Source organism: Harpia harpyja, chromosome 11 (assembly GCF_026419915.1).
Source record: "Harpia harpyja isolate bHarHar1 chromosome 11, bHarHar1 primary haplotype, whole genome shotgun sequence".
In the NCBI taxonomy this organism is placed as follows: Eukaryota; Metazoa; Chordata; class Aves; order Accipitriformes; family Accipitridae; genus Harpia; species Harpia harpyja.
The window spans coordinates 1,326,483-1,340,362 of NC_068950.1; the positions used below are offsets into that span (position 1 = coordinate 1,326,483).

The following is a 13,880-nucleotide window of genomic DNA, read 5'->3' on the forward strand; positions in this document are numbered from 1 at the left end:
GTCAGACGGCTGTGCAGAACAGATGATCGGTACTGAAAGTGCAAAACGGTCCCGTGTAAATACCCTTTTCATGCTTGCCTCAATGGAAACATTGGAGTACCAATAGTAATACGCTGCCTGATGCACCCTGCTTTGTAAACACTGAAAAACCCTTTTTTCTGAGGGTGTATGAAGAATGTGAACACAAGAAATCTGCTTTTGTAACACTTATTGTGATCCTTTAAATTCTTTTGTTTAATGATTAAACCTGATCTAGAAGAGGGCATTTGTGGTTGTTCTTGAGTCAAAGACTGAGCTGATGCAGGACACAGTTACGAGCATCCTGATGTGCTTTCAGGAAGCAAACCAGTTTAAAACAGCAAATCCTTATTGTTCCAGAATTTGTCCTAACTTAACTTTTGGGACTCTGTCCTCCAGTGCTCTTCCTAAAATAGGTAGAAGTACTCACGGGATGTTTGCACTGCAGCCAAATCATAACTTGGGACTTGTTTGCTTCATTCTTGAGTCTCCTCGGTCCCTCGCCTGCACCCCTGGCTCCCTGTTTACTTGCTGCAAGGTTTCATAACCCTCCCTCACTGCTGCTTTTGTTGGCGTTGACCTTGAAACACCACTGGATAGTATATCACTACCCATGTTCTTGTGTTCTCATATTTTTTATTAATTTTCAACTTACTGCAGCAGTATTTTTCGTATGCCATCCTACAAGCACATAGGTGTGAAATCTTGCTGTAGTCCGAGCCCTGTTAATACCTCTGCAGTCTGGGATCTGCAGCCACCTGCCAGATTGCTCCACTGCTGGAGGAACAGGGACGGCAGCCCAAAGAGTTGCAAGACTGTCTGATGACTTCAGCCCTCCTGGAATTGCTTACACGACAGCGTGAAAAATGCACGCTGAGTTAACGTTGCGTTAACGCAATAAGAGTCGTTTCCAAAAACTGGGTTGTCCTCTCTGTGCAGCGCTGCCCTTCCCAGGAATGCTGCTGGGGAGAAGTGGAAGATGGATTAGCTGGGAGGGCAGAAGGTGCTCTGGCAAAGATGCGGGAAGATTTATTTCCTGCTGAATGATGTCCATTCGTGACTCAGCGAAATGCGAGTGGCTGCGTTGTTCTGCAGAGTCATGAGTAGATACCAGGAAAGGAAAAGTCTGCCCTGGCCAGGCGCCGGCTGCTTTCCACTGGCAGGGGCAGGAGGAGGTCGGTCGTGGCCAAACACCGAAGGCTTTGCCCGCCTTGCAGGAAGGAAGCCTGGCTGTACGGTTTATTTCTCCGCGGTCGGATGACAGAGCGGAGGCAGGAGGATGTGCACAAGAGCTGGGTGTCCTGACTGTCCTGCACTTCCTCCCCAGGCCCAGCTGCAGACGTCGCCTCCCCATCCTTTTCAAAATGCTGATTTCTTTCAAACATAAAGATTGGAAAAGGGACGACGTAGCTGCATCCTGCATATCATCCTGATTTGCATCACATACTTTACTCTGCTTTACTCTGCGTACTTCTGCATGGCTTTTTTCCAAATACCTTTACCTCATGAGTTATTTACACACCCCTGTAAGTCTGCTGAATGACATCTTTAAAGTTTGTTTTGGCTTCTAAAAAATCCCGAGGACGCCCTTTGTGTGCCATGCAGCAACCCACTGCATCTTTTGTATTGATGGTCTCCAGTTGCTAATGACGCGCTTAGTTAATTATTTGCCAAGGTAACAGAAGCCAGTTTTAAACTCCCGCCGGGCAGAGCAGTCCTGGAGTGTGGCCGGGTTACCTGACCCATGCCGGCAGCCCGGACTCGACAGCGATGCAGGTCCTGCTGCGGCTCTGCCGACCCTGGGACCATGCGGCTGCGGTGCCGGTGCTGATCCAACCCGTGCCAACAGCCACCCCGACCTGGCTCGGCAGGTCTGGACCGGGAGCCACCGAGGAGCCTTAGGGATGCACAGGATGAGCAGCTGCTCTTGGCTGCAGCTGGAGGAGGATTTTGCATCCAGCAAATCTCCCTTTGACCTTTCTGAGAGCTCGGCTGCTGAAAGTTGTACTTGGAAATTTAAAACGCTGTTAAGAGGAACTGTGTTGTCAGCGCGGCGTGCAGGGAGCCACTTCCCAGTTCCTCCGAGGGAGCCCTGCGCCGTCGCCACTGGGTGATGGCGGCTGAGGAGGAAATAGAAGCTGCTGCTGCAGATTTTGTTGCTATAAAGCTGCTAACTCTGTGCTCAGTGGCGATTGATGCTGCTTTTCATGCTTGGGAGAGGCAAAGTGCATTGCTGCCGTAGGCAAAGCAGGGTCTCGCTGGATGGCAGATGATGGTGGTGAGCTGGAGAGCGGTTGTCAGCACAGGGGCAGAGGAAGGCAGGTGACTGCCTGCTTTGATGCTGTAATGACCCAAGTAAAGCATCATTTCTGATTTACAAGTGTTGCTTTCGCTTTACAAAGACTCCATGAAACCGGGCTACAGGGAGAGTGGGGAGTAAAACTTGTCCTCCTTGCCAAGGACTTTTAAGACACTAGTTTGATAATTCCTGCCACGCAGCAGGACTCTCTCCATGCTCTATTTAGTAAAACGCATCCTTCCTTCAGCCAGGCTGGTGTCCCCCGTGCAGCACGAGCTGCGGGGATGGGGACATGGGCTGTGCATGTCCCAGTGCTGCAGGAGAAGCAGAAGTTCCCTTAAGTAATTTGCCCTCGACTGATTCATCAGCCTTGTTCCATAAACAGGAAGCTGGGAAAGTACAAGCAGGTGATCTTGTGCTGCTGCAAACATAAATTATATCTGATTGCTTATATTTTTTTTCCTCCAGCTGCCTGCTAACTCTTTATCCAGGTGAACAATTGTTTCGTCAATGAGGAGTGAACTATTTGCAGTAGGGAGGTCTTTCAAGTTCACGGTACAGATTTAGAAAGAGCTTGACTTTGAGACAGAGCTTTTCCCCAATCCTAATGCTGCCTGCACTATTTTGGAGTGCTTCAAATCAGAGCAGGAGAGGAGGATCCTTCCCCTGGGGCCAGCCTGCTTCCTTCTCCCAGTTTCCACAGTACCAGACTTTATTTCAAGAGCGTGGCTTCCCATGGCGCCCTGACTAACGTCTTCCAGGACTGGAGAGGTGGAGATTTCTGAATAACCCTGCTAATTCAGGGAATAGTCCCATGGTGGAGTTGGTAACACTGGTTGAAGCACCGTTTGTTTTCTCCCACAGCATTTGGTGTTGCAAACGAAGCTGAGTGCTGTTCAGGGATTGGAAAGTGCAGCGCACGTTGCATGCTGCTGCCAAGCAAAATAATCCCTGAGAGTGCCGTTGTGGTCTGGAATAAACTCCCTTAATGTCTAAACATAGGCAAGACAGCTCAAGTCTGCTAGGATTTTAGATGCGGCAGACACTCCCCCCTCTCTTCCCCCCAGTAAAGGCAGCAGTTCAGCATCTGCTTTGAAGCTGCCGGTCCTGGGGAGAAGACTGAAGGAGTCTCTAATTAAAGCTAGCACAGAAGGCTGCAGTGGGCGGCTGGCTGGGGCGCTGCGAGCGCCGCTGGTACCTGACCCCATGTTTGCTTTGGCTCTTTCCTTCTCCCAGCATCATCTAATGGTTTGTCAGGCGGCAGGAGGTGGGAGGTGGTACTCGCTGCGGCCCTCTCCCCCTATTCCCCACCGTTATTGAATGGTCAGGGACTGAGTCACTGCTGGGCCAGGCAAGGAAGTGACTTTTCCCTGACACCTCTGCAGCAGCCCCACGGAGATGATCATAAAGAAATGACCTGAGAACAGTGTCTGGCCAAGGCAGTCCGGCTCGGACGGTGTGGCCGGAGCTGCCCTCTGGCATGCCGCAGCCCTGGCTGCTGCCCCACTGGTCCAGCCCGAGTGACAGTGATGGATTATTTTGGTCTCATAGACAAACTTCTTCAGTTGCTGCTTTTAAATTTCGAGGAAGGTTGTTTAACCGCTTGCGTTCTCCCTGCCGGGGCGCCCGGCTGTGGTGTGGCAGTCGCAGGGACATGGCACCATGTGCAGGTTGCACCCGGCCGAGTGACAGGTACATTAAAGCCCCACGATCAGCACAGCCAGGGATGGGTGCAGAGTTTGGCAGCTGGACGGGGTCTGCGAGACCCTCAGAGACCGGACACTTGGCGCACAGAAAGGGGTTATGCTTCAGCAGAGCTCCGGTCCTACTCGGCTCCGGCTCTGGCTTGCCCTGTGGTGCTCTCCTCGTTTCCATGTTCAGCCAGGCACTTATTTTGCACCATTTTTGTGGAATGTTTGATTGAGACACGAGCTATCGGTGCCTCTTGTGCTTTCATATTCGCCTGTGTCTGTGTCTGTGCCTCACTGCCTGTCCCCTGCTTCCATCCAGTGCTTTGGCATCTGAGAAACCTCTGCCCCTTGCCTGAGCCCTGGCTTTCCACCCAGCCTGGGACCATCTGTTGCTCTTATTTAATTTCTTACTCTACTCTTTTGAGGGACATAATTTGAAAAATGATGGATAAATAGCATAGATCTGAGTTTGTACAGTATTAAGCGTTTCTAGTTGCTGCTCGGAGCCTCGTTGTGCAGAGGAAATCCTGACACAGGAGTCGGGGCAGGACGAAGGCAGCAGTGCAACAAGCAGATGAAAAGTGAGGTGAACATCCAGGAGCTGTGTGTGGTCACGATCAAGCAGCGTCCCTCTCCACCTTCCCCCTGCCTGTCTCGCTGCAAGCGGTGCGTGGCAGGTTACGCGGGCTGGAAAATTGCTGTTCGCTTTTCCAGTCGATGAGTTGAATGCGTTTGGCAAGACTTTCTGCAGAAAAAGTTTCATTTTTCCCCTCTCGTCGGCAAGTTTCTGTTTGGTTTTTTTTAATCAAAAAAAAAGCCTGAAAAGAGGGCACAAAGAGTGCTGTTTAAAGGAAAGGAGAACTTGAAGCAAAATCAGGAAGCGTTAAGTTGGTGTCATCAGTTTAGAGCTCGTGGAAGCCCTTTGCACGTGGCTGTTGGTGAGGACACAGTGCGCAATCCTTTTCAAGATGCTGCACGATGCCAACCCCCCCTCTCCCCCCTCCTTGTTTTGCAGTATTCTCACGTGCTGAGGCCTGGAGCCGATGGCAGACAATGTCAACAACTAACAACATAGCGCAGGCCCGGAAGCTGGTGGAGCAGCTCCGCATTGAAGCCGGCATCGAGAGGATCAAGGTGAGCACAGGAGCTGGAGCAGCATGATACGTGCCGCTCTGGGGTGGGCAGGGACGGAGTGGGAAAGGTCTCTGGGCAAGTGCTTTGGGTTTTTCACAAGAACGTGCATGTTGCTGCAATGTCTCCGGCTCAGATACTGCAGCATTTCTAGACGGGACCCCTTCCTATGGGCACTGCTCCTACCAGGAGGTAAGGTCACAGCCTGGGCAGCTTCTCCCAGGTGTTAGAGGTGCCCATGCGATCCAAGGGCAGACCAGCCACTGGAGTAAATTCCTGGGGCTCAGCTGGGCACCTGCAACCTGTGAAGGCACTGAAGCTGCAGGGGCTGGACACAGCAAAGCTCTGCTGGGCATGCTCATGTGCATTCCAGTCTTGTTTCCCCATTTAAAAAAATGAAGCAGGATGGCTTCACTGTCCATGTGCAGTTTCTCTCTGAAAGTCACTGCCTGCACAGTTATTTCTCAGCTGCTGCTATTCCCAGTTCTTGCAAATGAACAAGGATGGTGGCACGCCTTCACTCTGGTTTGAGGCATGTTTATGGTAGAACTAGGAAAAGTTAATTTTGTGCTGCAGTTGTCCAGGATAGCAAACCGGAATCTATTCTCAGCTGCGTGCTGGCTCACCAGCAATCTGCTGGGGCAGCAAAGGAGCCCCAGAAATAAAGCTCCCTTTGGTGCTGGGGGGTTGGAGCAGGTAACGTGCTCACAGCCACAGCGTCCCCTGAGAGTCAGAGACTGGGTCCTCCAGGAGCTTTCACTCTATTCTGGGAACCGGCTTGGTGATTGCGGTACCCAGGCTCGTTCGGCCACGTGAGCTCTGGAGAGCAGCCTTTGCTGGAGACAAATATTAGCATGTGGGCAGCAAGTCCCAGCTCTGTGAGCAAGACACCCCGAGGCATTCTCTGAATTTATGCCTCTTAAGCCACAGAGGAACCGTGCTTGTCACCCGGCTCTGCAGCCCTACTGCCTGCATCTGGACTTTGCCAGCTTTGGTCGGCAGGGTGGCTCAGGCAGGCTGTGGTCGGGCTGCTCCGCTGCCCGTCCCTCTGAGAAACTCCCTGGGGGGTCAGAAGGAGGAGAGAGATGAGATTTGTTCGTGGAAAGTCACTTGTCAGTAAGTCATGCTAAGAAAACCCCCGTGCATGGTGATGAAAGGCACAGTGAAACTGAAATACTGTAAAATGCATAGGTGTCTATCCACCTGATAGTTCTTATTTTAGTTTCCTGGTCAAAGAATGGGTTTTTTAACTTTCAGTCCCTGGTACTTCTGCAGGAGCAGGTCCTCCGTCATCTCCGGTTTTGATGTGCAGGAGCTGCTGCTGCTGCTTTGAATATCTGGGGTTTTTTTAAAGCCATGAGGTTTTGTAGCTGTTTTTAGGGCCACCACTTTCCAGACTCCAGTGATGCACCCATCAGTGAGGCCATTTTAGGGAAGACAAAATAAATTACAGGTCTTCCCCCAGCACAGACGTTGCTGACTCTCCTAAGAATTACTGTGTCTCAGCTCCAGGATCCCAAACGGTGCACGCCAAGTAGGAAGGAGGGTGTGTGTATGCTTACCGACCTTTGTAGCTGTGACTATCTTAAATGCTCTGCTGGGAAAGAACAACAGTGGTGGGACCACAACACGCTGCTATTTAGGCAGGGTGGAGAAGACGTGCTGTCTGGGCAAGCTTTCAATAGAGTTGTGATCCGCAAACCCAGCTCTCGAGCGAGCGTGCCAAGCCAGCCAGCTCCTAAGTACAGTGTCAAACGAGTGCTCGCCCCTTCAGCTCCTGCTCGCCGAACCTCGCAGCTGAGGTCGGTGAGACACACGTTTGCCTGCAGATAAACAAGCTGATACACTTCTGAGATGAGGGGAATGGCTGCCCCGTGAGCTGTTAACAGCAGCGAGAACAGCAGCGTGAGGAATGCTCTCCGATTCCTCCCTGTGAGGTCTGACGGAGCACCCGACGCTGCAGTCGAAGCGGAGCCCTACCACCGCGCTGCCATTTTCCTCCTCCCCAGCCCGAGCAGCCCATACATCTGCTAGAGAAGGGCCAGGCCTTTTCTAGCGACTGCGTCTGTCTCATCCTTCCCTTCACCGACATGGCTGAAGCTTTAAGAGGTGTGCAGAGGTTTCCAGGCCACTTGCTCTCATAACAGGTTCAGCCGTGCTGCCGGCGAGCTAATCTCTTTCCCCTTGCTTCTTTACTCTGAGATTAGGAGTAATTACTGTCTTATGGGAGTAATAGGTTTAAGGCAGAGCCTTGACCTTGTCTCTCTGCAGAGCAGTTTTGCTGCTGGATCCCAATGTATGTGATAAGTATGTTTAAGTGCAGGCCAGCAGCAGTTGGTGTTCATTCGAAGTGTTCATTACTGGTTAAGACTTTAATACTTACTATTGCAATAATACCTAGAGACTCCCACAAAAGCACCTTGTCTGATGCGGTCTCAGGACCTGCCTTTCCAGCAGACACCAAAAAAAGGAGAAGGATGCCCACCCTGTGGTGTGGAAGCACCGATGAAGCGGTTTGCCCAAAGCTGCAGAGAACCGGGGTTTTGTTTCTCCTCCTCGCTGTGCGCTCTCAGTTGCTGCTGAAAGGTTTCATAATGACGGCACACAACTGCACATTCCTGCTGGGCGGGTTGCATTGCTCTGCAGGCGGCAGCTGCCGAGGCGCTGGCTGTGTGCCGCAGCATCCTCTGCAAGGCTGCAGAGCATGGTGACCCCCACTAGTGCCGTGATGAGAGCAGCAGACCCCCTAAATCATAGCTCTGCTCAGCTGAGAGGGGTGAGCCGCCGCGGTGCCAAGCAGCCACGGAGATCCCAGGAGTGGACAGGGTACTCCAGGGCATGGTTTAGGGGGCATGGTTAATGGTTGGACTTGATGATCTTGAAGGTCTTTTCCAACCGAAATGATTCTATGATTCTATGATTCTATGAAGGGAACCGCTGCTGTAAGGCTCTGCAGCTACAACAGGTCACATCTGGGCCTTCCAGATGTGGTCTCGTTGCGTCTATGTTTTGTGTTTGCCTTATGTTCAACCAGCTATTAAGTTAATTAAAAAAAAAAGGGCTGCTGTTGGTCTCCAGAGCTGCTGGCACCTCCCTGCCTGGACTCTCCCCGTGCCTCCCGTCCTCCTCGCTGCCAGACGGTGCAGCCGCATTGCTCACCCACCACCATGGTCCCCTCTCTGCCGGGCTGCTCTGGGCTCTCAGTTCCCAGAAGGTGTCTTTGAACTAAAATTAGCAGAGCCTTAAGTAATAATTTCTAATGGTTTCAAAACCTCCATTTTTAACATCAGAGGATGGCCACTCTCAAGCAGGCTTTTTTTCCTTTCTTTTTCATCCCAAAGCCCTTAAAAATGAGGACAATAATATCTTCTTAAAAATCTCTTGCTCTTGGCTGGCAGTATTTTTCCCATACTCATCCCTTTATTTATGTCAGACCTTACATGTCCATTTCCCCTTTTCATTTGTCACCATCTCCATAAAGTTTCTGTTACGAAAAGCTGAACCACAGTTTGGTCTCTTCCTCCGCACAGAACTCGGGGGAGTCTAGTCCTGCCTCCTCCTCCTCCAAGCGCCCATCAGGCGTGCTTGGGAAGCGGTGGTGCTGCGTGGGCTGAGCTCTGCGCCTTCACCCAAATATTCTGACTAACCTTCTGCTTTCTTGCAACATTTAGGTCTCGAAAGCATCTTCTGAGCTAATGAATTACTGTGAGCAACATGCCAGGAACGACCCGCTGCTGGTTGGAGTGCCCGCTTCGGAGAATCCTTTTAAGGACAAAAAGCCTTGTATCATCCTATAGCTTTCCTCGCTCCGGCGCGTGTGATCTCTCAGGCAGGGCACCGTTCTCCATCAACTGAAACCAAGCTACAAACTTACAACTGCGCCGAGGGGTAAACACTAAATCTTGGATTTAAATAGAACTTCAATCTCAAAAAAAAAAAAAATTGCAAGTGGTTTAGGGAAGGTTGTCTGCTCCTGGGCAGGTGCCGCACTGAGAGGGGTCAAAATTTAAAAACAGAAAACAAATCTAGGGTTGAGGGGTGGGGGAAGTATTTTTAATAGCGACATTTGAAATTGGTACCGGGGTGGTGGAGGCAGTGGGGGTTTTCATTGCATTTGCCAATGGGATGCAAGACCTGAGTATCGGGACTTCGCTGGTAGAAGCTTTGAACAAAGCTCTAAGTGGATCTGATCCAATTAGTTTCCAATTAGCGCATCGTTGCAAGAATTTGCTCTGTTTCTTGAGAGGGAACAAGGGAGAAGAGTCCAGGTGGGGGGCTATTTTGTAGAAAACTAGTACAAAAAAAAAAAAAAAACACCAACCAAAACACAGCTCGAAAAATTGCTGTTGCAAATGGATGAACCGAGGCTGGGGCGAGGAGGATGGAGGCCGGGGGGCTCCCTCCCTGCGCCGCACGGCTCCGCTCGGATGAGGGGATGGCACTGTGGGGAAACGCTCTCCGGCATCAGATCCATCGGCCAAGAGGGTTTCTGTGAGCGGCGTTAGGAAGCCCGAGGCATGGGAGAGGCCGGGCTCGACCCCTCTGATCGCTTCTGGGGTTTCTCTGTGTTGTTACCACTGTTTTTCCCAAACGGGACTGTACCAGGGGCGGGGGGAGGGAAGGGGCTTTCTGTTGTGCGGTATCACGTGAGAAATCTTTAAAATTGGCCTTTTTGGAGAGTCTCAGTCCGAAACACTAAAATTGGCAGATTTACCAGCATTTCCTATCTCCCTTTTTCTCACTGGGAGTGGCAAGTGGAATTTGTTCCACTAAACCTGGTTAATTCAGGGAGATGAGGGTAAGGCTGTAAAAGAAATAGTTTGGTTCCCATGCCTTGGAAATCTCGAAATGCAATTTAAACGGGGAGCGCTTTGTTCACCAACGTTAAACGCACGCGCCGCAGAGCCGGGGATAACCCAGAGCAGAGCAGCCCGTGAGGAAGAGGAGACAAGCGGGCGAGCCTTCCTCCCGCTGCCCACCGCAGAGCCCTGCTGAGCCATGGCAGCGACAGAGCCCGGCGGCTCGGTGCCAGGGCAGGTAGATACTGGGGAGAAAGATCAGAGCTCAGGGAGGTCCCACCGCATCTCCCCTCATCGCTGGAGCTGCCGACGCCGGCGTGTTGGGCACCGTGCAGCCGTCTGAGCCGTGGCGTCGCTCACCAGCTTCCAGCTCTGTCGGGGAGATGACGGGTCCCGTGTGTTGGGTTTTAAGTGACCGAGCCCTGTCTGCGTCCGCAGGGCAGAGCCCGGGGCTCGGCAGCTCCTCAGAGGATGGCGAATGCTCCCCGTGGTAGGCAGAGGCACGGTTTGGTTTCCTAACCAGCACGCCGGTACCCATTCCCGGTTATCCTGAACATAGGCACCCCATGCTGGTGTCTGAATACAGGCGGTGCCGAGTTTTGGGTTTGGGAAGAGAAGGAAAAAAAAAAACCCACACCTGATGTGAAATCCTGGGAATTTTCCCATTCCCCCAATGCTTTGGATTTGGTTTGAAATGCCACGACCTCCTGCTGGGATGGAAACCGCACGTGGCCGATCCCTTCATGGGACAGGGAACGCTTCCCATGGCCACGGTCGCCGGCAGCCCCCGGGAGAGGGTGGCTGGAGGAGACCCTCGGGTTTGACTTTTGGGGAAACCGCTGAACCGCGCTCATGCTTTCTGTCGTGGTTCAGCTGGAGGGAGGAAACCTTGCAGCCCATACTGGATGCTGCGTGTGCTTAGACTGGTTGGAGTCGCTGGTCCGGGCAGGGCACTGGGAGGCTTTGCTGGATGCTTTTCGGAGGCTGATGGTGTTCCCAGGGCTGTCGCTGGCTCCCAAGGCACAGGGAGCTGCGCAGGACGATGCCAGAGGCCGGCGCGAAGGCAGGGAGAGGAGCAGAGCCTGCGGCTGCATGGCCGGTACCCGGGGAAGGCGGGTTGGCATCTTCCAGAAGGAAGGGCAGCCTTGGAGGGTCTTCCTCCCGCAATGCAGGGGTGGGCTGTGGGGTGTCGGGCTGAGCGCAGCTGGCCCCTCTCCAGCATCAACCGGCCACACAGCCAGCTCGGCAGTGCTGGCGGAGGCTGTGGTTAGCAGAGCTGCTCCATTTACACTTCTCGGTTGTAGGTATCTCGCCATCGGTTTTTTTAAGTACGCAATCACTTGCCCTTTTAAATGAAGTTGGAAAAAAAAACACATTTTTAACACTAACGCAAACCACAGCACCTCCCGTGTACGTCTTGCAGCTGCTTTCCTGGGGTCCTTTGCTGATCTGAGCGTTTTAAACCTCCTGTCTCCCCCCCACTGCTGTGTCTTGGGCTCTTGTCCTGGCACCGGCCTTGTGCCAGGTTTTCTGGTGACCCCCAGGATTTCATCCCGTCCCGATACGAGCATTGGGGGAGGTAGAGCGGAGGGAAATGGATTTATTTCCCTCTGTGGCCGAGCATGTCCCCAGCCCTGCTCACGCCCCAGCCTGGCACCGCGCTGAGCATCATCCGTCAGCCGAGGGCGGCAGCCCTGGCACAGCAACAGGCAATGCCTTTTTGTTGGGTTTGGTTTTTTTTTTTAAATCGTTCATCCAACATAACTTCAAGCTCTCGAACGCCGCATCTGTAGCGGGAAGCGAGCACAGTCCTGAGGTGTGCCTGGGTTTTGCCACAGCAGGGCTTTCTCTTCTCCACGAGGGAATTTCCTCTGTCCTTAATCTAGTACAGTTCCAGCCTTATTTTTCTACTCCAGATTGCTGATTCTTCCTCTATGTTAGAGACCAGTGCATGGTGCTATAGCCAGTGACCCAGGCAAGTGCCCGAGCTGCAGGTCAGCCAGAAAAACCTGCGCTCCGCGTGGCAGCGAGCGAGCAGCCGAGGTTACCGCAGGAGCCACGTGCCGCTCCTCCGCTCGAGACCCGGGCAGGGGCTGTCGTCCCCCCCACCCATTATCGGCTCGTGCTGCCCGAGGGGGCACCCCGATACCCCTACCCGGGTGGGTGCCAGCCCTGCCTGCGTCCTGCCCTCCCCGGCCCCCGGGATCATGATGGGGCGGCTCAGACCCGCAGCGCCGGGCGGCTCGCCGTGGGATGCTCTGCCGGCAAACGCCGCGGGATGCTCTGCCGGCGAAGCCAGCCAGGCACGCCACGGTCCAGCAAATTGGGGTCAGTCTGCCTCTCCCCTCGTCTTTCCGCCCGCCGTGGGCCACGCTCATCCCCGCTGTCTTGCCGGAGTCGTGCCGCGGTGCCGGCGGTGGGATGGCCGGCGAGGAGCGAGGCGGCAGGTTTAGGTTTAGGTTCGACGTGCGGCTGGAGCCGGGAGAAGGGGTCAGGGAGCGTCTGCTTGGGGTCCCCTGGGAGCCTGGGGACAGGGCTGGGGGGTCCTGGCACAGGGATGCCGGTGGTGGCAGGGTCCTGCCGGGAGCTGAGCGGGGCGGGCAGGGGGCTGCCGGTGGGTGCTGGTGTCTCTCAGTGGGTGACTTGTTAGGTGGAAAAATCCTCGACCTTTTTTTTTTTTTTTTTTTAAATTTTTTCCTCGTCTGAGTAAATCGGTGATCATACTGTAGATGTTTTTGTATAGCATAAATATAAGTGCAAATTACAGTAGTCGCTTGTACTTTGTTAGTGCATTTGCCAAAAAAAAAAAAAAAGAAAAAAGGAAAAAAAACACTTTTCAGGACTTTTTAAGTGCTCCAGATCGTGAAGGGGGAGCGGGGAGCCAGGGCCTCCCTTGTGCCACTGGTGGGGCGTGGGGCAGGCGGTGCCAGCAGCCCCGGCTCCACAAAAGCCTTTTTTTGGACGTAAACACATGCCCAAATCTGTCTGGCGTTTCTTTTTAGCATGTGGTGAAGCTGTTGCCAAAAATAGAAAGGAGAGAGACTGCAGAAGAAAAGGGAGAGAGGAAACTTTGCTTCTATTTAATTTTTTGGTCCGTTTTCCTTGTCCTCCCCTCCCTGTCTCGGGGACCGTCCTGGCGGCGCAGCCAGAGCCGGGAGACGCCCGGGCACCCGCACGGCACCCGCCGACGCGGCTGCGAGGCTGGTGGGGTCCGGTGGCTCGGTGCCGGTGCCGGAGCCTCCCGAGCCCAGAGCCAAGCAGATCCCCCTTCCTCCGAGTACTTAAAAAGTCGACTTTATTTAACAAAGTAAAAAATAACGCATTTACTTCATTGAACAGAAGCCACGCGTCTGATACTTTGCGCTCTTAATTTTTTCTCTCTGGTCTATTATTATTATTATTATTATTATTATTATTATTATTATTATTATTTGCCAAACTCTGATCTTGTTGCCAAACGCAAATCAAGGTTTGTAAAGACTGTACTTAGGAAGTAATCGGTGTCTGTAACGTAGGCTCCTCATAACGTCTGCATTTTTGGATCTCTTGATTTTTATTTCTGGTGTGCCATAGACCAATTTCTTGCACAGTGTTTAATATTTTGTGGAATTGTTGTTAAGAAGTGAATTGATAACACAATAAAAAGGCTCACTTTTCATTTTGCCAGATGTCCTGCCCAGCCTGTCCTGCGTCTGCTGCGGGGGGACACCCGGTTCCCCGGCACGGTGGGTGCTCGGGTGGTCTCGGTGCTGCCAGCCTGGGGGCACGGCGGCCCCCCAGCCACTCGCCCTTCCAGGAACAGCGGGGCTGCGGGAGGAGAAGTCGTTAGAGCTGGCTAATGACTGACCCTTCCTGCTGCTTTCTCCGGAGTTGGGTTCCGCGAAGACCTCCTCGTCCCCATCCTTGGGGCGTTTCGGCCACCTTCGTCCTCCTGCCTAAGGA

General features: G+C 52.9%; 1 protein-coding gene across 5 annotated transcripts in view; it reads left to right on the forward strand.

The window, feature by feature from the left end:
• GNG7 (G protein subunit gamma 7) overlaps nt 1-13,600 on the forward strand; it is a 79,697-nt gene extending 66,097 nt beyond the window's left edge. For all 5 annotated transcript variants that reach the window (XM_052800554.1, XM_052800559.1, XM_052800555.1 and 2 more), the window contains 2 exons: nt 5,024-5,142; nt 8,811-13,600. In XM_052800554.1, coding sequence (XP_052656514.1) covers nt 5,062-5,142; nt 8,811-8,936 — 207 coding nt within the window. In that variant the 5' untranslated portion in view covers nt 5,024-5,061 and the 3' untranslated portion in view covers nt 8,937-13,600. The remainder of the gene's footprint in view (nt 1-5,023; nt 5,143-8,810) is intronic.
• The last annotated feature ends 280 nt before the right edge of the window (nt 13,601-13,880 follow it).